Here is a 22,182-nt window from a genome sequence, read left to right as displayed (position 1 = left end):
GTTAGTATTAACTAAGATAGTGTTTTTTTTTTTTTTTCGGGTGTTGTAGAGTGCTGCAGCAAATCTTAGAGCTATGCTTGTGACGCCTTCCCCTGATGCTAATACGGTGAGTGAATCGTTTGGCAAACTAATCATAATTCGTACAAAAATGTGTGTTAAATGTTCATCGTTCACAAACAAACGTTAGGGTCATCTTGCACCACCCAGTTTCATCCACAGACATAAAAGCTAATGGCACTATGGACAGGATCACATGAAGTGCCAGGGTTTCTTCCACAGATGAATAAAGGCTGATAGTTTCGAAAGAAACTGTTTGGGGCGGCGTCGGTGGGAGTAACGAAATAATTTGGATATATCAACAAAGCTGAAGTGGTAAATTGGCCACCGTAACGATTACAAAAGCAAACGTTTCGAGCGTTAGCCCTTCGTCGGAGCGAGTGATGTATTCGCTCCGACGAAGAGCTAACGCTCGAAACGTCAGCTTTTGTAATCGTTACGGTGGCCAATTTACCACTTCAACTTTGTTGATATATCTAAATTATTTCTTCCACAGACTTGAACGTTGGAACCATGTTGTACAGCTTAATAAACTACCACACCACACACAAGATGACCAGAAGCTTTACTTTGAATGGTCCCACATCAGGGTTTTATTGATAGACTTTAAAACCACCGTATACAGCGTAATACACAAGTAACACAAGAAGGAAATACTCCTTAGCTTTCATCTTAATGGACAGTCACACATTAAAGTGCCTATGAAGTAAAAAAGTTTTTGCCCTGTTTGTTTGCTTAGGGCTTGATGAACACAGCTAAGCGATTTTGACCCACCAAAAGAACTTTCTCGTATTTTTTTTTTTTTTTTTTCTAACCTCAAAGTTTGGACTTTGCAATCTGAAATGGGTCCATTTTGCGCGCGGTCAAATCTCATCTTACAAAGGAAGTGACGTAGTAGGTGGTTCTGAAGACGACAAACAAAAGCTTAAACAAAGCGCCAGAACCACCAACTACGTCGTCTGAGCCAACCTCGTTCCCAGTTTCCGGAGACACCGATAACGTCTAATTTAGGGACTTCGAGCCACCAAAAAGCCGATTTAAATTTCTTTTCTTGAAATTTGTTTTGTCATTCCTTAATAAGGACATAATAAGCTACAAAATTATGCAAAAAAATTTTTACTTCATAGGCACTTTAAGGTTTTATCTTCAGATAAAGCTAGAACCACCTTGTAGGGCACTATAAACATGATTACATGAAAGTATAACCAACAGTGCAGGCGTCTTGCTAGGGCGAGTTAATGTTTTAAGCTCGTGATCGTTTTTTCCGAACGCCATGTCTGATTTGGAGTCAGAGTGGACTACCCTGCAGGCTAATGAAAATACTGCTCAGTAGCTTTCATTTGACTGGTCTCACATTAGAGTTCCGTTGTTAGAGCCTCTTTAAACCTTAGTACGAGATGCATTTGCGTTTAAATCAAATAGTCTGACGTTCTTTACTGATTTTCCTTTCAAAATTAGTCTTCTTCAAGTACACCAAACTCGAATCCAGCATCAAACAAGAGAAAACATGAAGACGAGGACGAGGAACCGAAAGATGATATTCGGTATATAAACTTTTTCATACATCATTTACATGATTAGCAGGAACGCGTATAACATGCGCGCGAGAGAGCAGACACCTTTCTGGCACGCGTCTTGTGTAATAGACCACACGCAGCAGGTATTTGCCAGTATAGTCAGTCTCTTAAGTCAATATGTCCCGGCGCCTCGTGAACCATGGGAAGCTCTTCCCAGGGTTCATTTGGCGCCGTCATCTGTTGACGTGTGTACGATTTGGTGGAAAACTGTGGAGTTTGATTCCTTTTTCTCAGGTTATGGGAGGCAGGATGGAAAGGCCGTTATTACAAAAATAAATTTCAACTGTCTGAAGACGATGAAGGTTATGATGACTTCAGGAAGAAAGTGGTAAGTTTCCTTGCTGTATTCATTCAAATGTTATGGGATTTTGTAAAGCACTCGCTCGGCTCGCTTTCCAGCAGAAACATTCTGCACTTATAGTGTTTCCGTAAGTTTAGGAACTTTTGGTGAATTGTCTGGGGAACTTGTCGAAGTGCTTAGTTTTACCTGTGGTGTACTGGTATTCTTTGAAATGGGCTGTGTAGCATGCAGCAGGGCATGGTAGGATTGCAAGCTGCCGCTGGTCATAATGGACGACTCGGGATAATGTTCGTAGAACTATGGGAAACACTTATCATTGTCAGGATACTTTGTATGGAAGGAGAAAACTGCAAAGTGACAAACTCATTATTGGAATTTAGGAGAGTTTTTTTCACGAGCTGAATACTCATCTGTTCGGCTTACTAAGGTTTACAAAAAAAAATCTGTTGTTACTTCGAATCTTTCAGGCACACGCCTATGTGGAAGGACTTTGTTGGGTTTTACTTTATTACTATCAGGTATGTATGGTTCTGTGTGATCCGGGATTGTGATACTTCACATCGCTCTCTTATTGGTCTCCAAAACTCGCACCACTTTCTGAACCAACCAGATCAAAGCGAAAGCCATCGCCTCTTGGTCACCCGCGTTTTCCCGCGCTTTGCTTGTGACAAGCAAAGCACGGGGAAAACGCCGGTTACCAAACTAGTACTTTGTGTTCTCATTGGCTCCTTGTGATGTTCTGCTGTTCTGATTGGCTGTTGCCGTTCTGATAACTTAGGTTTTGGTTTCGTGACAATCAATCGAATAGACCTTAACGGCAAGTTTGATTTACTTTCTCTTTTCAGGGTTGTCCTTCTTGGAAGTGGTTTTATCCATATCATTACGCTCCTTTCGCCTCAGATTTCCGTGACCTTGCATCACTTCCAAACTCTTTTGAAAAAGGAACACAACCGGTGAGATTAAGAAATGAAACAAAATCGAATTGAAACCTCATAAGGGGTTTTATTTTGTTTCTCTGTGTTTGAATAACAAGCGTGCGTATTCGTTCATGCACCTGCGTGTGTTCAAAAAACTTGCGCGCATACGCACGTGTACTTATGTGTTTGCGTGTATTTGGGCGGCCGTTGCATAGTGGTCCCATTCCACCACTTCAAACACTCTTTTCAGGAATTATAACTGTAGGATGGGGTGGAGGAGGGGGGGATGGGTCGCCATGCCATGTAGGTGCCCAGTAAATCCCTTTGACATCAGCTGAATGTTTAAATGTCGCGCTACTTAATTCACATTCTCTACAACTTTTTTCTCTTCTGCACAGACTGTTAAAAAAAAGACGTGTTTGTTTTCGATAAAATCATTGCTCTTCTCTTCAGGAAGCTCCAGTAAATGAAAATGCTGCAGTGCCTGAATCTGCGCACTATTATCGTGCGTAAAATTATGCGGACTGAAAAAATGTGCGGTACATTACTGAAAAAGTCTATAGACAGTGTCTAATGTTTTGTTATTTCCAGTTTAAGCCTTTAGAGCAACTGATGGGAGTATTCCCAGCAGCCAGTGGAAACTTTCTTCCTCCAACCTGGAGAGAGCTGATGTCTCACCCAGTAAGTATCGTTTGTGTAACGCAATCTTATTTTCTCGACTAACAATTTTGGATTTTGGTCATAGGAAACTCAAAACTTCTTATCTTTCTTTGTCTATTTACAAAACATGATGCTATCGACATTACCGATCCTAACAGTATGTAGGATGCGTGTCACATATGAACTTCGTAATGGGCCTTTCTCACCAGAGAGTCTCGTGGCTCAGTGGTAGAGCATCGGAACGCGGAATCCGAAGGTCCGAGGTTTAATTCCTCGTAGGGATTTAGAATGTTTTTCTTTGTCCCACGCTCGTGGCAAGACGAAAACATCTTTCTCTAAGATCTTAAGAGTAAGAGACTTTGGTCAAAACTTACCATCTTTCTTATTCTATTTACAATTACAGGAGTCGCCGATTATTGATTTCTACCCGCTGGATTTTGAAATCGATCTCAATGGGAAGAAGTACGCATGGCAAGGTAAAGAAGGCTCAACCAATCAGATGCAAAATTAGAACAACTCGTGACTTGGTCACCCGCGTTTTCCCGCGCTTTTGAGTCCTCGCGTCGTTCTGATTGGCTGTTGTGATTACTTTGATTATGTTTTACGACACCCAACTTTCTCAATCGATAAGCGATCTAAACTGTGACTTTACATGCCTGCGTTGTTGTTGTCTTTCAAGGCGTAGCCCTCTTACCGTTTGTAGACGAGAAGAGACTTCTCGGTGCTCTCAGTCATGTATACCCGGATCTCACAGAATTGGAGAGTAAGTTTGATGCATCCCTTTTAACATAATTGGTAACTTGCTCTTGGATACATCTATTTGTCGGAGAAAACTTTCAACGCAACCGCCAATAGTTTCAACCTTTCGTTCGATAATTTGTCGACTATCCATGAAAACCATAACACATTTTTCTCTTCTTTTCTTTCTAATGATTTCCCTCACTTAATGAGATCTCCTATTCTGCTACGAAATGTTTAGACATCGCCCAGAAGTTTTCCGAACTTCTCTGCCCTTCAAAAGTGCCAGTGGCTTCTCGCATAGTCAACAACCTCATAACTTCTTTACTCTTCGGATTTCGTACAAGCTTTGTACAGCTACACGTTTTGTGTCATACTGCGGTGGTCGTAAAAGTTAAGGAATTCTTATACACTCAATATGCTGCCTCTTACAAGGGCTACCTTCCGTTTCATTTATTTCAGCGAAAAGAAACAATCGCGGTAAAGATCGCTTGTTTCTACGCCAAGGAAATCCTGTCTTTGACTTCTTTGTGGGCCTTTATGAAGGAGGTGGCATCAGAGAGGTAGAGTTTAAGCCGTAGAACGATTTTAAATTTTGTCTCTAGGTTGTCTTTAGAGTTAGAAAAATATTCCATTGATTGTTGACAGTGGTCTTGGATGACATTGGTTCTCTGCTCCACTAACAGGGCTGTGGTCAAGCAGTGCCCGGTGGCCCCCTGGCGCCTTACTTTTGCTCTTTGGCGACTCAGGAATCTTAGTTTTTTTTCATAAAAAGCATATGCTGGGTACCCTGGATTTCACTGGGCTCCCTTCAAATTTTTCTTAGAGCACAGCCTTGATTAATGTTCGCTCTGTGATCATGGTGATTCAAGCTATTTGGGTTAACAATTAGCCCTTTGACCCCCCCACCATTAAGGCCATGGGACTAAAAGAAATAATCACCAAGTGAAGAAGTTCCTACAGCTGATTGTTAGGCAAGTTCTCCTTGTCCGCACCTTAGGAATTGTACAGAGAACAGTATGGAGATTATGCTTACTGAAGTTAGGGTGTAAAGCGTAGCCCGTGTAAGGTTCCGAATTAGTGGAGACGAGCGAAAAAGCGGACAGAAATGGCATGCAAGGGGATGCAGCTGTTACGTCTGTCATGGAAACGGCTGTATCTCGCATTTCACTTTTATCACTTTCACGCTTATTTCGCGAACGCCAATTTTTTTCGCGCTCACTTTTTTCGCTCTTCTCCACTGACTGAGAACCAGGGACAGGCTACAGCGACAATTCAACGGTTTTTTCACTTTATTTATTAGCCGTTTTAAGTTGCCTCCCTATGTCTTTGCAGGCGGTTGAAATTGTAGCAAATCTGAGTGGTGGCATGTCAGGAAAAGTAGAACCAGATGATGTTCCTATTTTACCTCACAAGTAAGAACAAACAATCTGTAAACAATCTCATTAACACTGTTTATGGAGATGTGTGCTGCGGATATCGTGTAATTTTTACCTCCGCTTCTAAAGAGGGTAGCAGAATTTATGACATTAATCGCGTTTTGAGAATTCAGAGAGTGACTCCCTTTCGAGAATAGTCCATGATACAACTCTGTACTTAGTTGCCAAGCCTTTGAACAAGAGTGAGGTTAAGAGTGGTGACCTTGTTATGATACAAACGTTGCTGCTTTTCAAATGTAAATTACTTTGTTATTATGCTAACTAGACACATGTCTCTATCACAACAAGATAACTTTCAGCCTCACTCCAAATCAAAGGCTTGGAAACGAAGTATAGAACAGTAAAATGGCTAAAAAAAATCATCTTAAAATTTCACTACGATTGCTGCCATCTGAATCTCTCTTAGCAACCTAGCCGCTTACGTGCTCCGATTATTGGGTTTTCTGCAAAGTTTTTGTTAACTTACACTTATATAAACATGATACATGCATGTATAAGGGTGCTTTCCTTTGAATTCGAAGAAATAAAGGGAAGGGATTGAGTTGATGTAAACTGATTGTGGAATCAACAGACAAATTTGTTTTTATCATACCCCATCCTGTTAACCTGAATAAAGGGAGTAAGTTTCTAAAGAAACTGGGGTACTGCGTCGGTAGGAATAGCAGGGTAATTTTAATTTTATCAACTGAGTTGATAATGTGAATTGGCCACTGAAAAGAGTTTCAAAGCTGATGTTTCGAGCATTACACCTCAGCGTACACTATTGAGTTATGGATGCACGCGGGAGGTTGCTAAGCACGAAATAAGCGTAAGAGTCGCTCGAGGCGATAGCCGAGAGCGACTCTAGCTTCTTGAGTGCTTAGCAAACCTCCCAAGTGCATCCATAACTCAATAGTGCACGCTGTGGTGTTTACCATTTATTTTATAACATAACATTGCTACATTGTAGCTAAAGAGTTCCCTTTTATTTAACAAATCTTACGCGACCTGAAAAAACAAGCGCGCGCGGAAAAATAGTCTTTGCATTTGCTCACGTCAGCAGCGTACACCCATGGGCAAATGGGGGACGCTAAATTTGACCAATCAGAGCGCGCGCTTTACTTTGGTTATGTTATAATTCAGAACTGTTCCCTCTCCCATACCTCAACTCTACGACTTACGGGACAACCGAACGATAAGGTAAGATGCGCTTACTGTTAACCCTTTTAGCATTTAATTTATCCTTGCAATATCCCTCCCTGAATCACACATTAAGGTGACAAGAATAAAAGAAATGATCACCAATCCAAGAAGCTTTGCTTGTTAAGGAAATTCTCCATGTCAGTACCAAAGGAAATGTTTTTTTCTTTCCATTCTTTCTTCGTCATTAAATCTTACTTGGTTACATACATCCTAGGAGTTTATTTATAAGCGTCATTTTTTGTTTTATATTCGTTATTGTTGTTTTCTGCGGCGCGCCGTCGTTGTCGTCTTCGTCGCTTTCTCTTTGTCACCTGGTCCTCGTCTTCGTCGTTAGCTTTTCCACGTGATCTTAGTCGGAAGGGTTTCGTTGTCGCTCTGTCCTCGTCAATGTTACTATTCGTCGTAAGGACTTCGTTCTCGCTCTGTCCTCGTCAATGTTACTATTTGTCGTAAGGACTTCGTCGCTCTGTCCTCGTCAATGTTACTATTCGTCGTAAGGTCTTCGTTGTCGCTCTGTCCTAGTCAATGTTACTATTCGTCGTAAGGTCTTCGTTGTCGCTCTGTCCTCGTCAATGTTACTATTCGTCGTAAGGTCTTCGTTGTCGCTCTGTCCTCGTCAATGTTAGTATTCGTCGTAAGGTCTTCGTTGTCGCTCTGTCCTTGTCAATGTTACTATTCGTCGTAAGGTCTTCGTTGTCGCTCTGACCTCGTCAATGTTACTCTTCGTCGTAAGGACTTCGTTGTCGCTCTGTCCTCGTCAATGTTAGTATTCGTCGTAAGGTCTTCGTTGTCGCTCTGTCCTCGTCAATGTTAGTATTCGTCGTAAGGTCTTCGTTTTCGCTCTGTCCTCGTCAATGTTACTATTCGTTGTAAGGTCTTCGTTGTCGCTCTGTCCACGTCAATGTTACTATTCGTCGTAAGGTCTTCGTTGTCGCTCTGACCTCGTCAATGTTACTATTCGTCGTAAGGTCTTCGTTGTCGCTCTGTCCTCGTCAATGTTACTATTCGTCGTAAGGTCTTCGTTGTCGCTCTGTCCTCGTTAATGTTACTCTTCGTCGTAAGGTCTTCGTTGTCGCTCTGTCCTCGTTAATGTTACTCTTCTTCGTAAGGTCTTCGTTGTCGCTCTGTCCTCGTTAATGTTACTCTTCGTAAGGTCTTCGTTGTCGCTCTGTCCTCGTCAGTGTTACTATTCGTCGTAAGGTCTTCGTTGTCGCTCTGTCCTTGTCAGTGTTACTATTCGTCGTAAGGTCTTCGTTGTCGCTCTGTCCTCGTTAATGTTACTATTCGTCGTAAGGTCTTCGTTGTCGCTCTGTCCTCGTCAATGTTACTATTCGTCGTGAGGTCTTCGTTGTCGCTCTGTCCTTGTCAATTTTACTATTCGTCGTAAGGTCTTCGTTGTAGCTCTGTCCTCGTCAACATTACCACCCTCTTCATCGTCGTTTTCTCGCTTTACGAACAGCAGACCACAAACCGTAATCAATTTTATACAACTGAATAAAACTTTGCGTGATAACGTATGTTTTAATTGTATTCTTGTTGATTTTAGTGTCCTGTTCACTGATCCTGTTTACGACGACGATCATATTTTTAAAGCAGATGTTTTACCCGAGGCAGTGTAAGTTAATGTAACGCATAACGGCCGAGAACGTTAACCCTCCCCTCCCCAAAATAACAAAATGTAACTCTCCCTAAATCGTATTCGTTCAAATATGACACGAATCGAACCTTTCCCCGTCCCCTTGGGCTTTCGCCACCCAGTCTGACCCGCATCCTATATACCGCACTGCTCCTCCACTGAGCTGTCAACAGACCTATCACTTTGAGTAACGTCCCCCCCTCCCCCTCCCCTCACCCGGTAACTCAACCAAGACTCAGTGCAAATGTGGAAGTGCCCTTGATTGTTCATTTCAATGCTCAGACCTCCAGCCCGTGTTCTGAAACCAGAGGGTTATGACAGAAATGCTCCATATCGGCCCGTCACAGGAATGAATCCTAACAGGACCTCGTTCGCTCAAATTGACGGCGCTGGAAGAAGAATGCTCAAGTAAGTGAACTGATGGCGTTAATGAAAAAACGAAGACCTAGCATGAACAGTAGTATCTCAGATACTCAGGTAACAGATATAGAGTGGCGCGCGCGGAGAAAACGCGGGACGCGCATGGGGAACTGAAGACTTTACATCGTGAATATTATTCATTATTTAATTTAAAAACAATGAAATTCAGTAGATTTCATGAAGTACCTATCTCTGTCCTTTTTTTTCACTGAGCCACCGCGCCTCCCACTAGCGACCAAGCAGAGTCTACTATTGCTCCTATAAATACTTTCGAGTCTTAAAATATCCGTGCGTATTATCTGTTGAACCATCGAATAAATGTATATATTTGTTGTTTTAGCTTCCATGGCGGTGAAGTCTTTCGTTTCTCCACACCCCGCAGCCACGCTCCTCCCTTCCGGTCACACTCAGGCCCTCCGCAGAACTACCCGAGACACGGTCACCCTCCCCATTCAAGATCCATTCTGGGCACTCCTCCTTCGTCACGTGATTACAATGATCCAAGACGAAACAACCATTACAGTCAGCAGGTGCCGCGTCACAACTCAGGCAGTTACCAAGGAAACAGGCCTACGCCTTGGTCGCAAAGGCTACCCTCTTATCGGGGACCGGGGCCGAATCAACCCCAGTTCTCGCGCAATCATTCTAACAACCCGTCACGTGATCCGCGGCAACATCAAGACAGTCGAGGCTATAGTGCACCAGCCAGGGTCAGTATTCTTGCTTGCTCAGCTGCCACTGTATGAGTTATGCAAGAACGAATTCAATCATTGGGTGATGCGTTTGTAATTTTTTCTTTGATTAAGCTTCTGAACATTTGTTTGTTTTTGTTTGTTTCAGGATGATCGTCGCCAGTCCTACCCGCTCTCCAATTACCGCTACAGACCTTAGTAATTAAACCGGGTGGTAATCCTTAGCAACAAATCATTTAGCCCGCAGGAACCTATTAGAGACTACAAAATCGGTGGACGGGAATCTGTTCAGTAAACTCTGTGAGAGCGTAGTTCCGCCTTTCCGTAGGCTTTAAACAATGAAATGGCTGGTTTCCATTATGATAGCAATGAGACATTTATGCCCATGAACTTATTAGTCAGTCTCACTTCTTATTGACCAGGAAAGCATCGAATCAAGAACTTAGTGGACTAATAATTTACAATTTATTTTGGGATTTTCTTGGATTGACTGTCTTAATGTGCTGCATATTTGAGCCGCAAAAGTTGAGATGACAATTGAAGCAGAGTTTGAAGACTCTCGCGCTAATCTTTTCGACATAAAGGATTTTTTAATGTCACATAAATTAGGACTTGCATATACTTAATTCTTGCACATTTTTTTCTACCTAGTAAGCTGAGGTCATCCTCAAATATTTATGCTTTAAAAATCAATCCCTGGCGGTTGGTGGCATTCGTAATTCTTTTTTATAGCACTGCCATCTTATTAATGGGATTTTCATAATGTTTAGGACTCCTGAGTGAAAGCTGTCAGTCATGTCAGTACACAATAAAACACTTTCCCTTCTGCTTTTGAATTCTTGCTGAGACGAAAAATGAACATAAAATTCACAAGTCTGGTCTGCGTTCTAATGTTGATAGCGCCCTGAATAATTCTGGAATTGTGCATTGGTAAAAAAATTAAAAGGGAGAGAGAAGGAGGATCTGGGTTAGTGCGCCATTGAAAATAAATTATTCCCATGTTCCTATGAACAATAATCTTAAAGGCGGTCCTGATACTTTTTCAAAAGTCATCTTCAAACCATGAAATCGTATGTTCTCATTTGTTTGTGGTTTACTTTTCTTGTTTTTTGTTTATTGGTCCAATCATTTGTTTATTGACTTCAACACATTCTTATTTTGCACCCCATTTACACCAAAGCTCAAACATGTTTTAAAGCTGTCTTGTTAAACACGGTTTAAATTTGTTTTCTTCGTGGAAACTCTTTCAACAGATGTTTGTCGACTTCCAATTTTATACAGCACATTTCAAATTCAAGTTAGTAACTACTTGAACCCTATGGAAAATTCAGTTCTTTAGTTATCTGTTGCTAATTTTCATTATGTTACACTTGGGTTAACCAAACATGTTAAGCTGGTGTGAATGGGGCATAAGACAAAATATTCCTAACACCCGTGTATTGGAATCTGGTACAAACCAATGGGGTTACATGAAGAAGAACCTTCATCTAGTTTATCTCCAGCATGTGCGTATATATCGAAAGAAATTCCTAAAGCATGAATGAGCTTTATTCTACTACTACTGTTATCATCAATGCAAGGAGTGACGATACTTCTCGGGAATTGCATCTAAGAGACCTGCAAGTGAACAAACCGATCTGACGATTAATTGTACACCAGCATTTGGGGACAGAAAAATAAGAAGATGGCTATATCAATCCTTTATCAACGTTGGTACCCATCAAATTACTGCGGAAAAGCGCAAGAAGCTCTTGTTTCCGCTGGTGGACTCGATTTCCTTCATTCCATTCTCAACCCCTGACGATGCAGTTTCAACGATAAGTTAAAAAATATGTTTACCTTTAGACTCCATCCAGTCTTTACTAAAGAGACGCGCGAAGTATTTCTACACGGTGTAGGGGACAAAAAAGGGGGAGAAAACGTTATCAGTAAGAGCAGGTAGTGATTAGTGTCGAACAAAATCACGTGACTTGGAACATACCTGCCCTGTGTCACATAGACATGTAGTAATCACGTGGCCCGGACCAAGCATCTCGGCGACCTGTGAAAGGAAAGGCCAAAGCTAAACTTAATTGAATTTCCAAGCTATTGCCCAGGCTGGGTTGTTTGAAATCCGACTGAAACGAACTCTTAAGTTAGGGGGAGATAAACCCTTTACATTGCCAGAACAATTAAGTCTGGATTAGTGCTATTTGTGTAGTACCCCAGAACATTCTCCCTCGTGGTTTCGCCGATCGTTCCGTCGGACTACTCCGAATACCATTCGGAATCTAGCCGACCGTATCCGATGTGCACCCCAGGCGAATTCACTGATTTAAGCGTGCGGAAGCAGTTGACAGAAATTTTCATTTCACCGAAGATGTTTGATTTACTATGAAGGGGCGTAAAGGATGAAAAGTCACTATACCTTCACGGCCGCAGCAACGTTTAAGCCAGACGAGGCGCCTACAAAGAACCCTTCTTCGTGAAGTAAGAAAAAAGTCTGTAGAAAAAGGTTAAAAAGTGCTTCGATACCAAGTGAAAGACTATCTGGTTTTATCAACTGCGTTACTACTGTAAGTTGACCCATGTAAAGAAATTCTTACGTTGACTTTTCGATTGCTGTGTGCGTTGTTTGGTATCCGGTCACTTCGCCCCATGGTCATTTCGCCCCCAGTAACTTTTATATGGAGCGATGTGACTTCGATTATGGAGCAAACTGACTTTTGGTTGGAGCGAAGTGACTGGGGGCGAAATTACCGTAATTCTTTTGGTTAATGAGGGCTTCTCCCTCGTCAACTATCACGGAATATAATCTAGAGCTCATTATTTATTTGTTGAACAAAACTAAAATTGGGTCTATAGGTACAATACACGCGTACACGAGAGGCTTTTGACACATCAGAACGCGCTTAGTATCTCAGCTGATTTGTAAAAATTAATGAACAAGGGCATCATAAACTGAGAAAAATTGAAATAAAAAGTAATCAAGTTGGCTAACCATCTCTACTGCTTCTTTATCAGACACAAACACCGCATCATCGATTGGAGCTCCGTTTAAATTGCTTGTTACGCGCCCCTGTCCAATTCCTAAGGAAACATTTCAACTTATGACAACAAACAAACAGAAATCATATCTTATCCAGTAATCTTAGTGAGTATCCCATGAGGAAAATCATCGTCTATGAGAATTACTCTTCTTCTTAATGGTGAGTTACAATATTCTTATAGGTAAGGGACTTCGCTAGCGCGCTCCAGCGCAAGAGCTCCGCTGTGATTCCCGTTAGCTATCCTTATGAATTTGTCCCCCTCTCACCGCCCCAGGGAATAATTGGCATGAGTACCTGACAAAATGCTAAAAAAAAGGGGGATGGGGTAACTTGCGATTGGTCTTACACCCATGGTGTCTCAACGCAGCGCGCTCTCCCTCACCCTGGTGAGCCCGTGTTTTGTGACAAAACCTAAACAACCTGAGGAGACTAAGGCCGTATACACACCAATACACATACTTTTTGATACGCTTTCCTTTTCACCCACAGTAAATCGCGAAAATCGATGACAAAAACGGAGAATTTTTGAAAACGGCTTTAAAAGTGGAGCGGTTTGAAAACGCTTCGTTTCTAAAACGCTCAGTTTCATCTGTGGACAGGAGAACCCGAAAACGGCGACGAACAAAGCTTTCACCAACCGTCGGTTCCTTCGCTTTTTGGGCATTTTAATGCCAACGATAGCTAAAAAAAACGCATCAATGGATATGCGTTTCCCCTCAAAACGTAGTAATGTAGACAAAAACGCCAGTGTGGACTAAAATATTTTGTATCATTGATAAAAAAACAATTCTCTTAAGAAGTATGGTCGGGGCTTAAAGTTCCGGTCAAGTAAGCGTCCTATCCAAAGGGAGTAACAAGTTAAAGAGCTTTCATCCCATGGCAAGTTAGCCCCACATACTTTGGTGTATTGTAGTTTCAATACATATGACATGTCGAGGGATGAGAAATCTCACAGCCATGAAGTTTTTCGTATAAATTTTCCATGTTACGCAAATCGTATCAGCTCTCTAAAAACTAGATTAATGTTTAACCTACAAGAAAAGGAATGAATTCTGTTACCTTCAGTAATAGAACTTCCATCACTTCTTTTTAACTCCCCAGTTTTGACGTAATTGTACAGTACACTACCCTGTTAACACGAGGAAGGGAAAATGTGTTTATGCAGTGTTTAAGGGAAAATGTCACATTAAAAAAAAAAAAAGTCTAAGTACACTTACTGCAGAGACCTGTATAAACATTTTTCTCTCGAAAGGATGGAGGGGTTAGGATGGGGGGAAGGGTGGGGGGTTAGGGTGGGTTTTTTTAAGGCAGGGGGTTGGGATGGGGAGTTTGGGTGCAGTCATTTTTTGTAAGGATCAAGGTGTCAAATAGCTTATCCATACACTTTAGGTTATACAAGAGGAAAGGTAGCCTTATGTAACAAAGGTATTAACCAGAATACCTCTTTTGCCTTTCTTCTCTCAGTTGAACATGCCTGTTTTAGAACATGAGGGTATGCTTTTGTCATATGCAATACATCAAAGGGAAAAGGTTTGGAAATTGGAGTGGAGCATAGCACCATACTTTTGAGTTTCTTCTCTAATGGTTTTGAACTATTAATGGAACAAGATGGAATATTACTTTGTGACAAATTACCTCAGGATCAGCTAAAACAACTTTGACATTTGGGTTCTTTGATTTAAGATAAGTTCCTACACCTGGCATAAAAAAAAAAAACCTAAGTCCATGTTATACCTTGGGATGTGGTTCTGACAACAAACAATAACTTCAGTAACTTCAAACACCAAAGAATACCTGTGCAGGTGGGAAGGTACCTTAAAGAGGAGAGGCCCATACAGTCTGTTTTCTCCAGCCCTTTCACCCCCAAGATCTCATTAAGAATTCTCTTTACTGTCTCACATACAATTTTTATTATGTTAGTTTGGAGAATTTGGTATTGGATCTACCAATAATCCCCTCATTGATATTTTTCTTTATTCTCATCACTTTTCTGCTTGATATTGTATTGATATGGTAAGGAGAAATTCTGTCTTGGTCACTTCATGGGAGTTAAGGAGTTACTATGAAGTGACTAGGAGTATAACTAATCTCCATTAGATGAAACGCCAGTCTTTCACTGGGTTACCCTCCTGCAATTTATCAAGCATCCCTGAAAATTCACTGGTACTGATTATATACTGGGTGGAGAGAGGCAATGTGGAAGTCAATGGTTTTGCCCAAAAGCAAAACACAATGAACCAGCCAGGTCTCAAAATCACACCTCTTGACCCCCAGACCTTAGTGCCAGCACACCAACCATAACACCCTCACATCTCCCATTGTTGCCTGGGTAAAGAGAAGTCCTCAGTGGAAAGGATTTGTTGTTGGCAGCAATGACTGATGTTTCAACAACCTGGGTGTAAGTTATCATAGGTTCTGATCATCAAAATGGCAGTCACTGCAATCATTTACAGTTCTTTACAGTGCTATTCCCACCTCAGCTAAGGTGCACCTGCAATCAACTGTTACGTAATATTTCAAAAACGAGTGCAAGTGTTTCATCGGGGTTTCCAAACATGAGAAAACTGATGAAAGCACCTGGCCATTTTTTTCGAGTGTTTGAAAACCCTGATGAAACACGAAGCACGAGTTTTTGAAATTGCTTCTCAATCGTGCATCATTAGCCACGAACAATGAAAAAATTCTGACTGATTTTGGCATCAGTGGGGTTTGAGATTTTATCAAGCTCTAGGGTTTGATATTTCATCAAAGTATAGTGGAAAAGCCTCTGTCCAGTGTTTCATTGGGGTTTCTAAATGCACACATGTGGCCAAACTGGCATATCATGATTGGTTTGTAACTTGATGAATTATTAATGAGTTTGAGAAATCTCAGTTCAAACCATCTTGACCACTGTTTTATATTAAAAAGAGGTGATTTGTCATTACCTGCTAATGTGCCACCAGTTCCTGTGGAAAAGGTAACAGCATCTATCCTTCCATCAGTTTGATTCCAAATTTCTGGCCCTGTTGTCTCAAAATGAGCTCTTCTATTTGATATGTTGTCAAACTAGATAAATAACACAAAACATATTTTATTCAATTTTGCATCAGATATAGAGATTACATGAATGTAATTTGTTATAATGAAGGTATGTAAATGGAAGAAACCTAATAACATCCATTAAGGCTCATAAACTTAGCTTTCCTCTTCGGGAAAAACGATATAGATAAATTTAGACAATAATATATATAATCAGATACTAGTGTCCAAAATTGGACACTAGTGTCTAAAATCTGACAATTGTGTCCAAAATAGGACACCAGTGTCTAAAAGCAGATGATGATACAGTCTAAAATTAGACACTAGTGCCCAAAATTGGACACTGGTGTCTAGATTGAACAATAGCTACTAAAATTGGACACTAGTGTCTAAAATTTCAAACTATTCTTTAAAATCTAGTTCATAAAATTGGACACTAAGTGTCTAGAATTGGACACTAGTGTCTTGAATTTGACACTACCATCTTAAGGCAGTTCAGGGCGGTGAGACTTTCATCACTTGTGTCTGATATCAGATACTGGTGTCCAATTTTAGACACTAGTTAGCATCTTCACCCAGGTGTATAAATGGGTACCGGCAATTTAATGCTGGGGGTAACCCTGTGATGGACTGGCATCCCATCCAGGGGGGAGTAGAAATACTCCTAGTCGCTTCATGCTACAGAAACCAGAGTTAAGTACCGGCCTATTGGGCCACTAGGCTCGTAAACAGACTTTACTTACTTTTTTACTAGCATCTGATTTTAGACTGTCTAATTTTTGTCTAAAATAGGACACTAGTACCCAAAATCAGACAGAATAAATAGATACCCCTCTGTTTATCAACATTCTAACTTTGATTCACTGTGACTTCATTTTAAATTACCTGGTTTGTCCATACAGCATTTTCGATGCTTTCCGCAAATCGTCTGGCCTGAGAATCAGGAAATAAAAGTAAGGTAACAACTATATAGTTTGTAAAGACTAATAAGGAGCTGAGGGGAATAATATTCTTATTTCATTGTCACCTGATGATTGTAGTTCATAGGGTCATCAAAGGGAACAGCTGGCACTGGATGTACATCAGCACCTAAAGTCTTCAACACATCTATCTTTTCCTAAAAAAAAACAAACATAAATATTTTTGTCATAAAGTACGAATTTTCAAATGAATGGAAAAAGGTACTAGATGTTGCCATTTGCCTTAAATGTTAAAAAATAGCTATGTTTAGCTTTACGGCATAGCTCTTAAAAATAACACGAGTTGTTTCCCAGTAAAAGGTATGCTAATATTTCAACAATGAAGGTAAGTCATGAAAAAGTCTCTTTACCCTTTAATTCCCATGAAGTGACCAACCCAGAATTTCTCCTTACAATATCAATACAAAATCAAGCAGACAAGTAATGAGAATAAAGAAAATGATTAGTTAGTAGATAATTAGTTCATCCAATACCAAATTATCCAAACTAAAATTATAGGACTGGTATAGCAGATAGTAAGGAAAATTACTGTTAATAAAATTAATATAACAAAGCTTTTCTGTTGACGCCCACCTGTGACTGTGTATTTGGCATGTAAATAACACACCTATAACCCTTGGCAAGACAGATGTGCGCAAGTCCTATACCTGAAATAAACCCAATGATTACTTAGACACAAAAACTTATTGTGCCTTTCAACAGGACAATCATTACTAACATAACAAATCAAAACAAGTGGGAATAATCTATACAAACCTGTATTTCCCGCTGTTCCTTCAACTACAGTTCCCCCTGGTCTTATCAAACCTGGAGACAAATAGAAAATAATGTAGTTTTCTTAGGTTCTGGTAGCTTAATTACCTCAGGGTTGTAGCTGATAAATTATGCTGCTGGCTGAAAATCCAAGTGAGGTGCCCTCAAAGGTGGTGAAGAATAGTAAGCGTGTAACCCCAAAAGTGCCCGAGCGATCGCTGGCCAAAATATCCAGCTGGTGATTGCCACTTTTTCAACCAGCGAATTTCACCAGCGACAACCCTGCTACCTGTTTCCTAAACTTTTGAGAGTGGAAGCAACGGATTGCTCAACTAGAAAAAAATTTTCCTTTGCATATCTCCACTGAACAGATACCCTGCAACTTTTGACTCCATCAACCCCTTAATACCTAAAAGAAACTGGGCTCTAACTTCTCCTAACGGTATCTGCCCCTTGCATAAAAAGTACAGGTCATGAGAACAAAGGAGATGATCACCAATCTAAGAAGTTCCTGCTTGCCAAACAAATTCTCCTTGTCTTTACCATAAGAGATGTAAAGAGAACAGAACAGAGAAGGTGAATACCATGGTTGGAGTGTAAAGGTTTAACAAGGCCTCAAACAAAACAGCAGATCTATAAACTGGTGTGATACGTTCAGTTGAGATTTGAGCTGTCACAACCACTGGGGTCCATGGGGTGGGGTTTTTTTTGGGGGGGGGGAGGGAAGACACTTTCCTCTCATAATGCTTCTTTCAACTATCACTGTGACAAAAAAAAAAAAACACTGCAAGAAAGGGTAACTGTAATGGGCCAGCATTCCATTCCAGAACAGTGGAGGTTTCTTCACACTAGAGGAAACTGAAGGACCTCCAGTTGTAGTAGTAGTGAGTCACTAGGCCCATAGGAGTTAGCTCTTGTAAGGATAAGGGTCAACAAAAGAAAATAGAAACCTTTTTCCTCTGCTTCTTTTATAAGGTACAGTGCAGCACGATCTTTAACAGAGCCACCAGGGTTAAGGTGTTCAGCTTTAGCGGTGATATCACATCCTCAACAACAAAACAGATTGAAAAGCAATTGAAAATGAGAACAACAGTAAACTACAAATAAGCTACCCTACCTTTACCCAGTCCTCTACTTATTTTTAAGACAATATCCTACAACCATCCCAACCTACCCCACTACACTTTTCTTTCATGATTTTTCCTTTCAAATATTGAACACTAACATCTCCACCACGCACTAACTACAACATCACCACCCCTGCTTCCATGTCAGAACTAACAACAACACTCCTTCAACATCTCCATCGCCACCCCCCTCCCATCTCAGAACTAACAACAACACTCCTTCAACATCTCCATCACTATCTCCCCTCCCATCTCAGAACAACAACACTCCTTCAACATCTCCATCACCACCCCCCTCCCTCCTTCAACATCTCCATCACCATCTCCCCTCCCATCTCAGAACTAACAACAACACTCCTATAACATCTCCATCACCACCCCCCAATCCCCACCCTAAACTCCCATCTCAGAACTAAAAATAACACTCTCCTTAAAATGAGCATCCATTTTTCTGGGAATTTGAATAGAACACAAAGTTATAAAAGTGTGGTATCACAACATACCGTGTACCAGAGGCGGATCCAGGAATTTTTGATTGGGGGGGTCCCAACTTTGGTTCAGAAAGGACTGTTGGACTCTTTGAGGCAAATTACTTCTCCCCCACACCCCCTCCCACCAGTCACGGTTGCATGTTATAATTCCTTGGCCGCTTACCGTTTATTTGGATTCATTAAAAAAATCAGCCAGTTAAAAATGATATGCGATCCTGTCTCAAAGTTGTAAGCATCAGGTTTGATAGGGGGGGTCCAGACCCCCCGGACCCTCCCCCTGGATCCGCCACTGTGTACGTACAACATGTTCTAAGTAACTGTGCCTATAACTGTCCCAGAGTTCCTTGCGTGTATAACGTGGCCTGAGTGCGGCCCACGATACTACAGGAAGCATTATATAATTTAGTTCATTGCTCACCTGTTTTCTCGCTGAGCTTGTTAAATCTTATCAAAGGAGTACTATCAGCAAAGAATAACAGTTGGTAATAAACTTCAATAAAATAATGCATGGTTCAAAGCTATTCAGATAGCTATTCAGATTGGAAAACAAGTTTAATTAAGTCTTACTTGCCAACCATTCCAATAAAACCATGACGCAACTCCTTCAAAAAAAATATAATAAATGTATAATTAGAGTTGTATTTATTCTACAGACTATAATTGACTATAACTATACTTATAATCTAACAAATATTTGTGCTCATGTGCAATTGGCCAAAATGCATCACATGACATAATATTCCCTAGTAACTAAAAGTGGGGAATATCTGAGGATGTACCTTGGGTGATATTCCCCAATTTTTAAACCTTACATCCAATACAGAAAACTCTGCACTTAAATTTAATTCAAGATAAGAAAATTGTATGTTTGTTACTGAAGAAGGAACAAAGCTCACAGTTTTCCTCAAGCTTTGCTCTCAGAATACTGTTCAGATCTCCAAAGAGATAATGTCCATGGATAAATATCTGTGCATACTTTCACACCAAAAGGAGGCTATTGTTCGTAAACCCAGAAATTGTTTGGTGGTCATCGACCCTTTCCCTACCACAGGATAACAGTGACATAAACACTGCATTCATGTCATGAATAAAGGGGTAGGTTCCTAAAGAAGCTGTGATGCTGCATAGGTGATGGATATTACAAGATAGTTTGGTTTTTTCAACTGAGTTGGTAATGTAAACTGGCCACCTAAAGAGTTTCTAAAGCTGATATTTTGAGGGTTTGCCCTGTGTCAGAGCAAATGGCAAGAGTCAAGTGATCACAGCAATAAAATGACAAATGTTTCTAAAGAAACTGTGGTGCTGAAGAATGGTCAACACTTGAAATATCAGCTTTAGAGACTCTCAATGGAGGCAGTGTGGCCGAGTGGTTAGAGTGTTGGACTCGTAATCCGCTGCTCCCGGGTTCGAGTCCCACCCTGACCACTGGATTTGTTTCACGGTAGCCCCGAGTTCAGATCCTTGCCCACGCTTGTAAATAGCCAACTGGTTTGCCTCCGGCCAGTTGGGGTTCTTAATGATGTTCTTAATGATGTTATGTTCAATTTAGACCATTTGTTTCATTTGTTTGCAAGGACCACAATGGAAACTACTGGTTCACCAGTAATTGTGTAATTCTATAAAAAGACTTTTTTTTTTTTTTTTTTTATAATATAACTCACATTATCCACTCAGTTCATTCATGCAATGGTGTGTAACAAGACTTAATTTGTGGGCAAATTAAGTCATTTTACTTTGTCGGTACCCTCCTCACCCATCTGTAGATCATAATAATAATAATAATAATAATAATAATAATAATAATTTAATATTTATATTGCACAAATTAACATGTGGATATGATCAAATGCACAGCACAACACTTTTCGGGGGACTTTGGCAGGACTGCATCAGCAGTTTACAAACAATTGCAATTGAAGGAAACTTATTTGAAGATGCCCCCTCCCCCCCAATTCCCAGTAAACAGGCCAGACCACATCCCAGTAATCTCATGAGTGGGTTCTTTAACGTCCTCTGCCTAACTAAATTAACTAATTTATAGATGCCGGAGACAGGACCTACGGTTTATTTGTTCTTATCCAAGAAGACTGGAATGTCTATCAATTTCTTGATATTATAGAAAGGTAGCACATTCTCCTCAGTTATTTTAAGACCTTGTGTGTTGGTGCAGCCGGGCCTTGAACCATCGACCTCGACCTCCCACACAACAGTCCAGCTCTCTAACCAATTGAGCTAACCAGGAGACAGATTATCTGAGAAAATGATTGAGGAACCCTGTAATAAACTGAAATCCCATCCAGGAACAAAACAGTGTATCCTATGGGCATTCATAGGATGGGCAACCAGGAATATGTATTATCCCCATCCCCAACCCACCTCCCCCTCCCCCTCTCCAACCTTAAGTGTCCTAGCATGAGACATTCAGTGAAAGATTACATACATGTTGGATTGTAGTTTGAATAAAAGAATCGCTCTGTGCTGTAGCATGCGATTAAAAAAAAATTCCGGAAGATTTTACTCTTAATGTTCCATTTTGCTCCAAAAATTGGCTCCTGATTTCATCGTACGTTCACTGCAATGTTTTGGTTACGATGTTAAAGTTTTTTTCAAATCCTTACGTAGTATATCAAATAAAAAGTTAGTTGATTATTCAGGTAGACAAAAACTTATTTATGGAAACCAGGTAAGTTAGAGCTAGGTTCGATCCCAAGTGAATAAATCTCTCTTTGTAAGAAAAGTTCGATCTGTTTATTAAAGCAATGTTGATCTCTTGGGAGTTCTCGCAATCAGAGCTGATCACAGATAAATTATTCAAAATTATCAGTACATCATTTAGCTGACGCTAAGAATAGCACTTCATTGTCTCTATACTTACCTCCGAGAAATATCGAACCTTTAAATTTGCCAAAGAACGAAGTTTTAAAAGTCTAAAATTTTGCGCAATCCTAGCGGCCATGATGGAAGAACCGCTGACAAATGGTGATCGATTATTTATAGAATAATATCCCCAGACCTTTACTTTTCAAATTTTCGTTTGGAAGCCAAAAATTCCCACTATTTAAGAAAATATTCGAGTAAACCAAATATAGAAGCTTCCAAATATCTACTGAACGTATTTTCAGAGTAAAACTGAGCATGAAATAGAAAATTCCTTTCCGGGTC

The 22,182-nt window shown here is 40.6% G+C and overlaps 2 protein-coding genes across 3 annotated transcripts in view; one reads left to right on the top strand and one right to left on the bottom strand.

Annotated features, from left to right (window-relative positions):
- The window catches only part of LOC111333346 (5'-3' exoribonuclease 2), a 24,778-nt gene extending 14,332 nt beyond the window's left edge, over positions 1–10,446 (top strand). Inside the window, exons 22-36 of one of the 2 annotated variants that reach the window (XM_088745216.1) lie at positions 50–106; positions 1,516–1,601; positions 1,869–1,962; positions 2,403–2,453; positions 2,781–2,888; positions 3,444–3,533; positions 3,916–3,988; positions 4,192–4,275; positions 4,713–4,813; positions 5,586–5,665; positions 6,812–6,868; positions 8,418–8,486; positions 8,790–8,915; positions 9,268–9,637; positions 9,768–10,446. In XM_088745216.1, the coding sequence (XP_088601342.1) occupies positions 50–106; positions 1,516–1,601; positions 1,869–1,962; positions 2,403–2,453; positions 2,781–2,888; positions 3,444–3,533; positions 3,916–3,988; positions 4,192–4,275; positions 4,713–4,813; positions 5,586–5,665; positions 6,812–6,868; positions 8,418–8,486; positions 8,790–8,915; positions 9,268–9,637; positions 9,768–9,818 (1,497 nt within the window). In that variant the 3' untranslated portion in view covers positions 9,819–10,446. The remainder of the gene's footprint in view (positions 1–49; positions 107–1,515; positions 1,602–1,868; positions 1,963–2,402; positions 2,454–2,780; positions 2,889–3,443; positions 3,534–3,915; positions 3,989–4,191; positions 4,276–4,712; positions 4,814–5,585; positions 5,666–6,811; positions 6,869–8,417; positions 8,487–8,789; positions 8,916–9,267; positions 9,638–9,767) is intronic. The other variant, XM_088745217.1, reaches the window with a different exon arrangement.
- Positions 10,327–22,163, bottom strand: LOC111333332 (uncharacterized). Its single transcript, XM_022938878.2, has 16 exons — positions 21,896–22,163; positions 19,588–19,622; positions 19,439–19,479; positions 18,353–18,448; positions 17,406–17,456; positions 17,223–17,296; positions 16,697–16,786; positions 16,555–16,602; positions 15,576–15,696; positions 14,284–14,345; positions 13,708–13,777; positions 12,600–12,688; positions 12,027–12,101; positions 11,601–11,660; positions 11,459–11,504; positions 10,327–11,236 (listed from the first exon to the last, which is right to left on the bottom strand). Exons 1-16 carry the CDS (start codon positions 21,974–21,976, stop codon positions 11,190–11,192), a joined length of 1,086 nt encoding a protein of 361 aa, XP_022794613.1. The 5' UTR covers positions 21,977–22,163; the 3' UTR covers positions 10,327–11,189.
- Positions 22,164–22,182: the final 19 nt, after the last annotated feature.

This window comes from Stylophora pistillata, chromosome 14 (assembly GCF_964205215.1).
Source record: "Stylophora pistillata chromosome 14, jaStyPist1.2, whole genome shotgun sequence".
Taxonomy (NCBI): Eukaryota; Metazoa; Cnidaria; class Anthozoa; order Scleractinia; family Pocilloporidae; genus Stylophora; species Stylophora pistillata.
The sequence above is the reverse complement of the archived record's forward strand: the minus strand, read 5'-3'. Positions and strand labels throughout refer to the sequence as shown.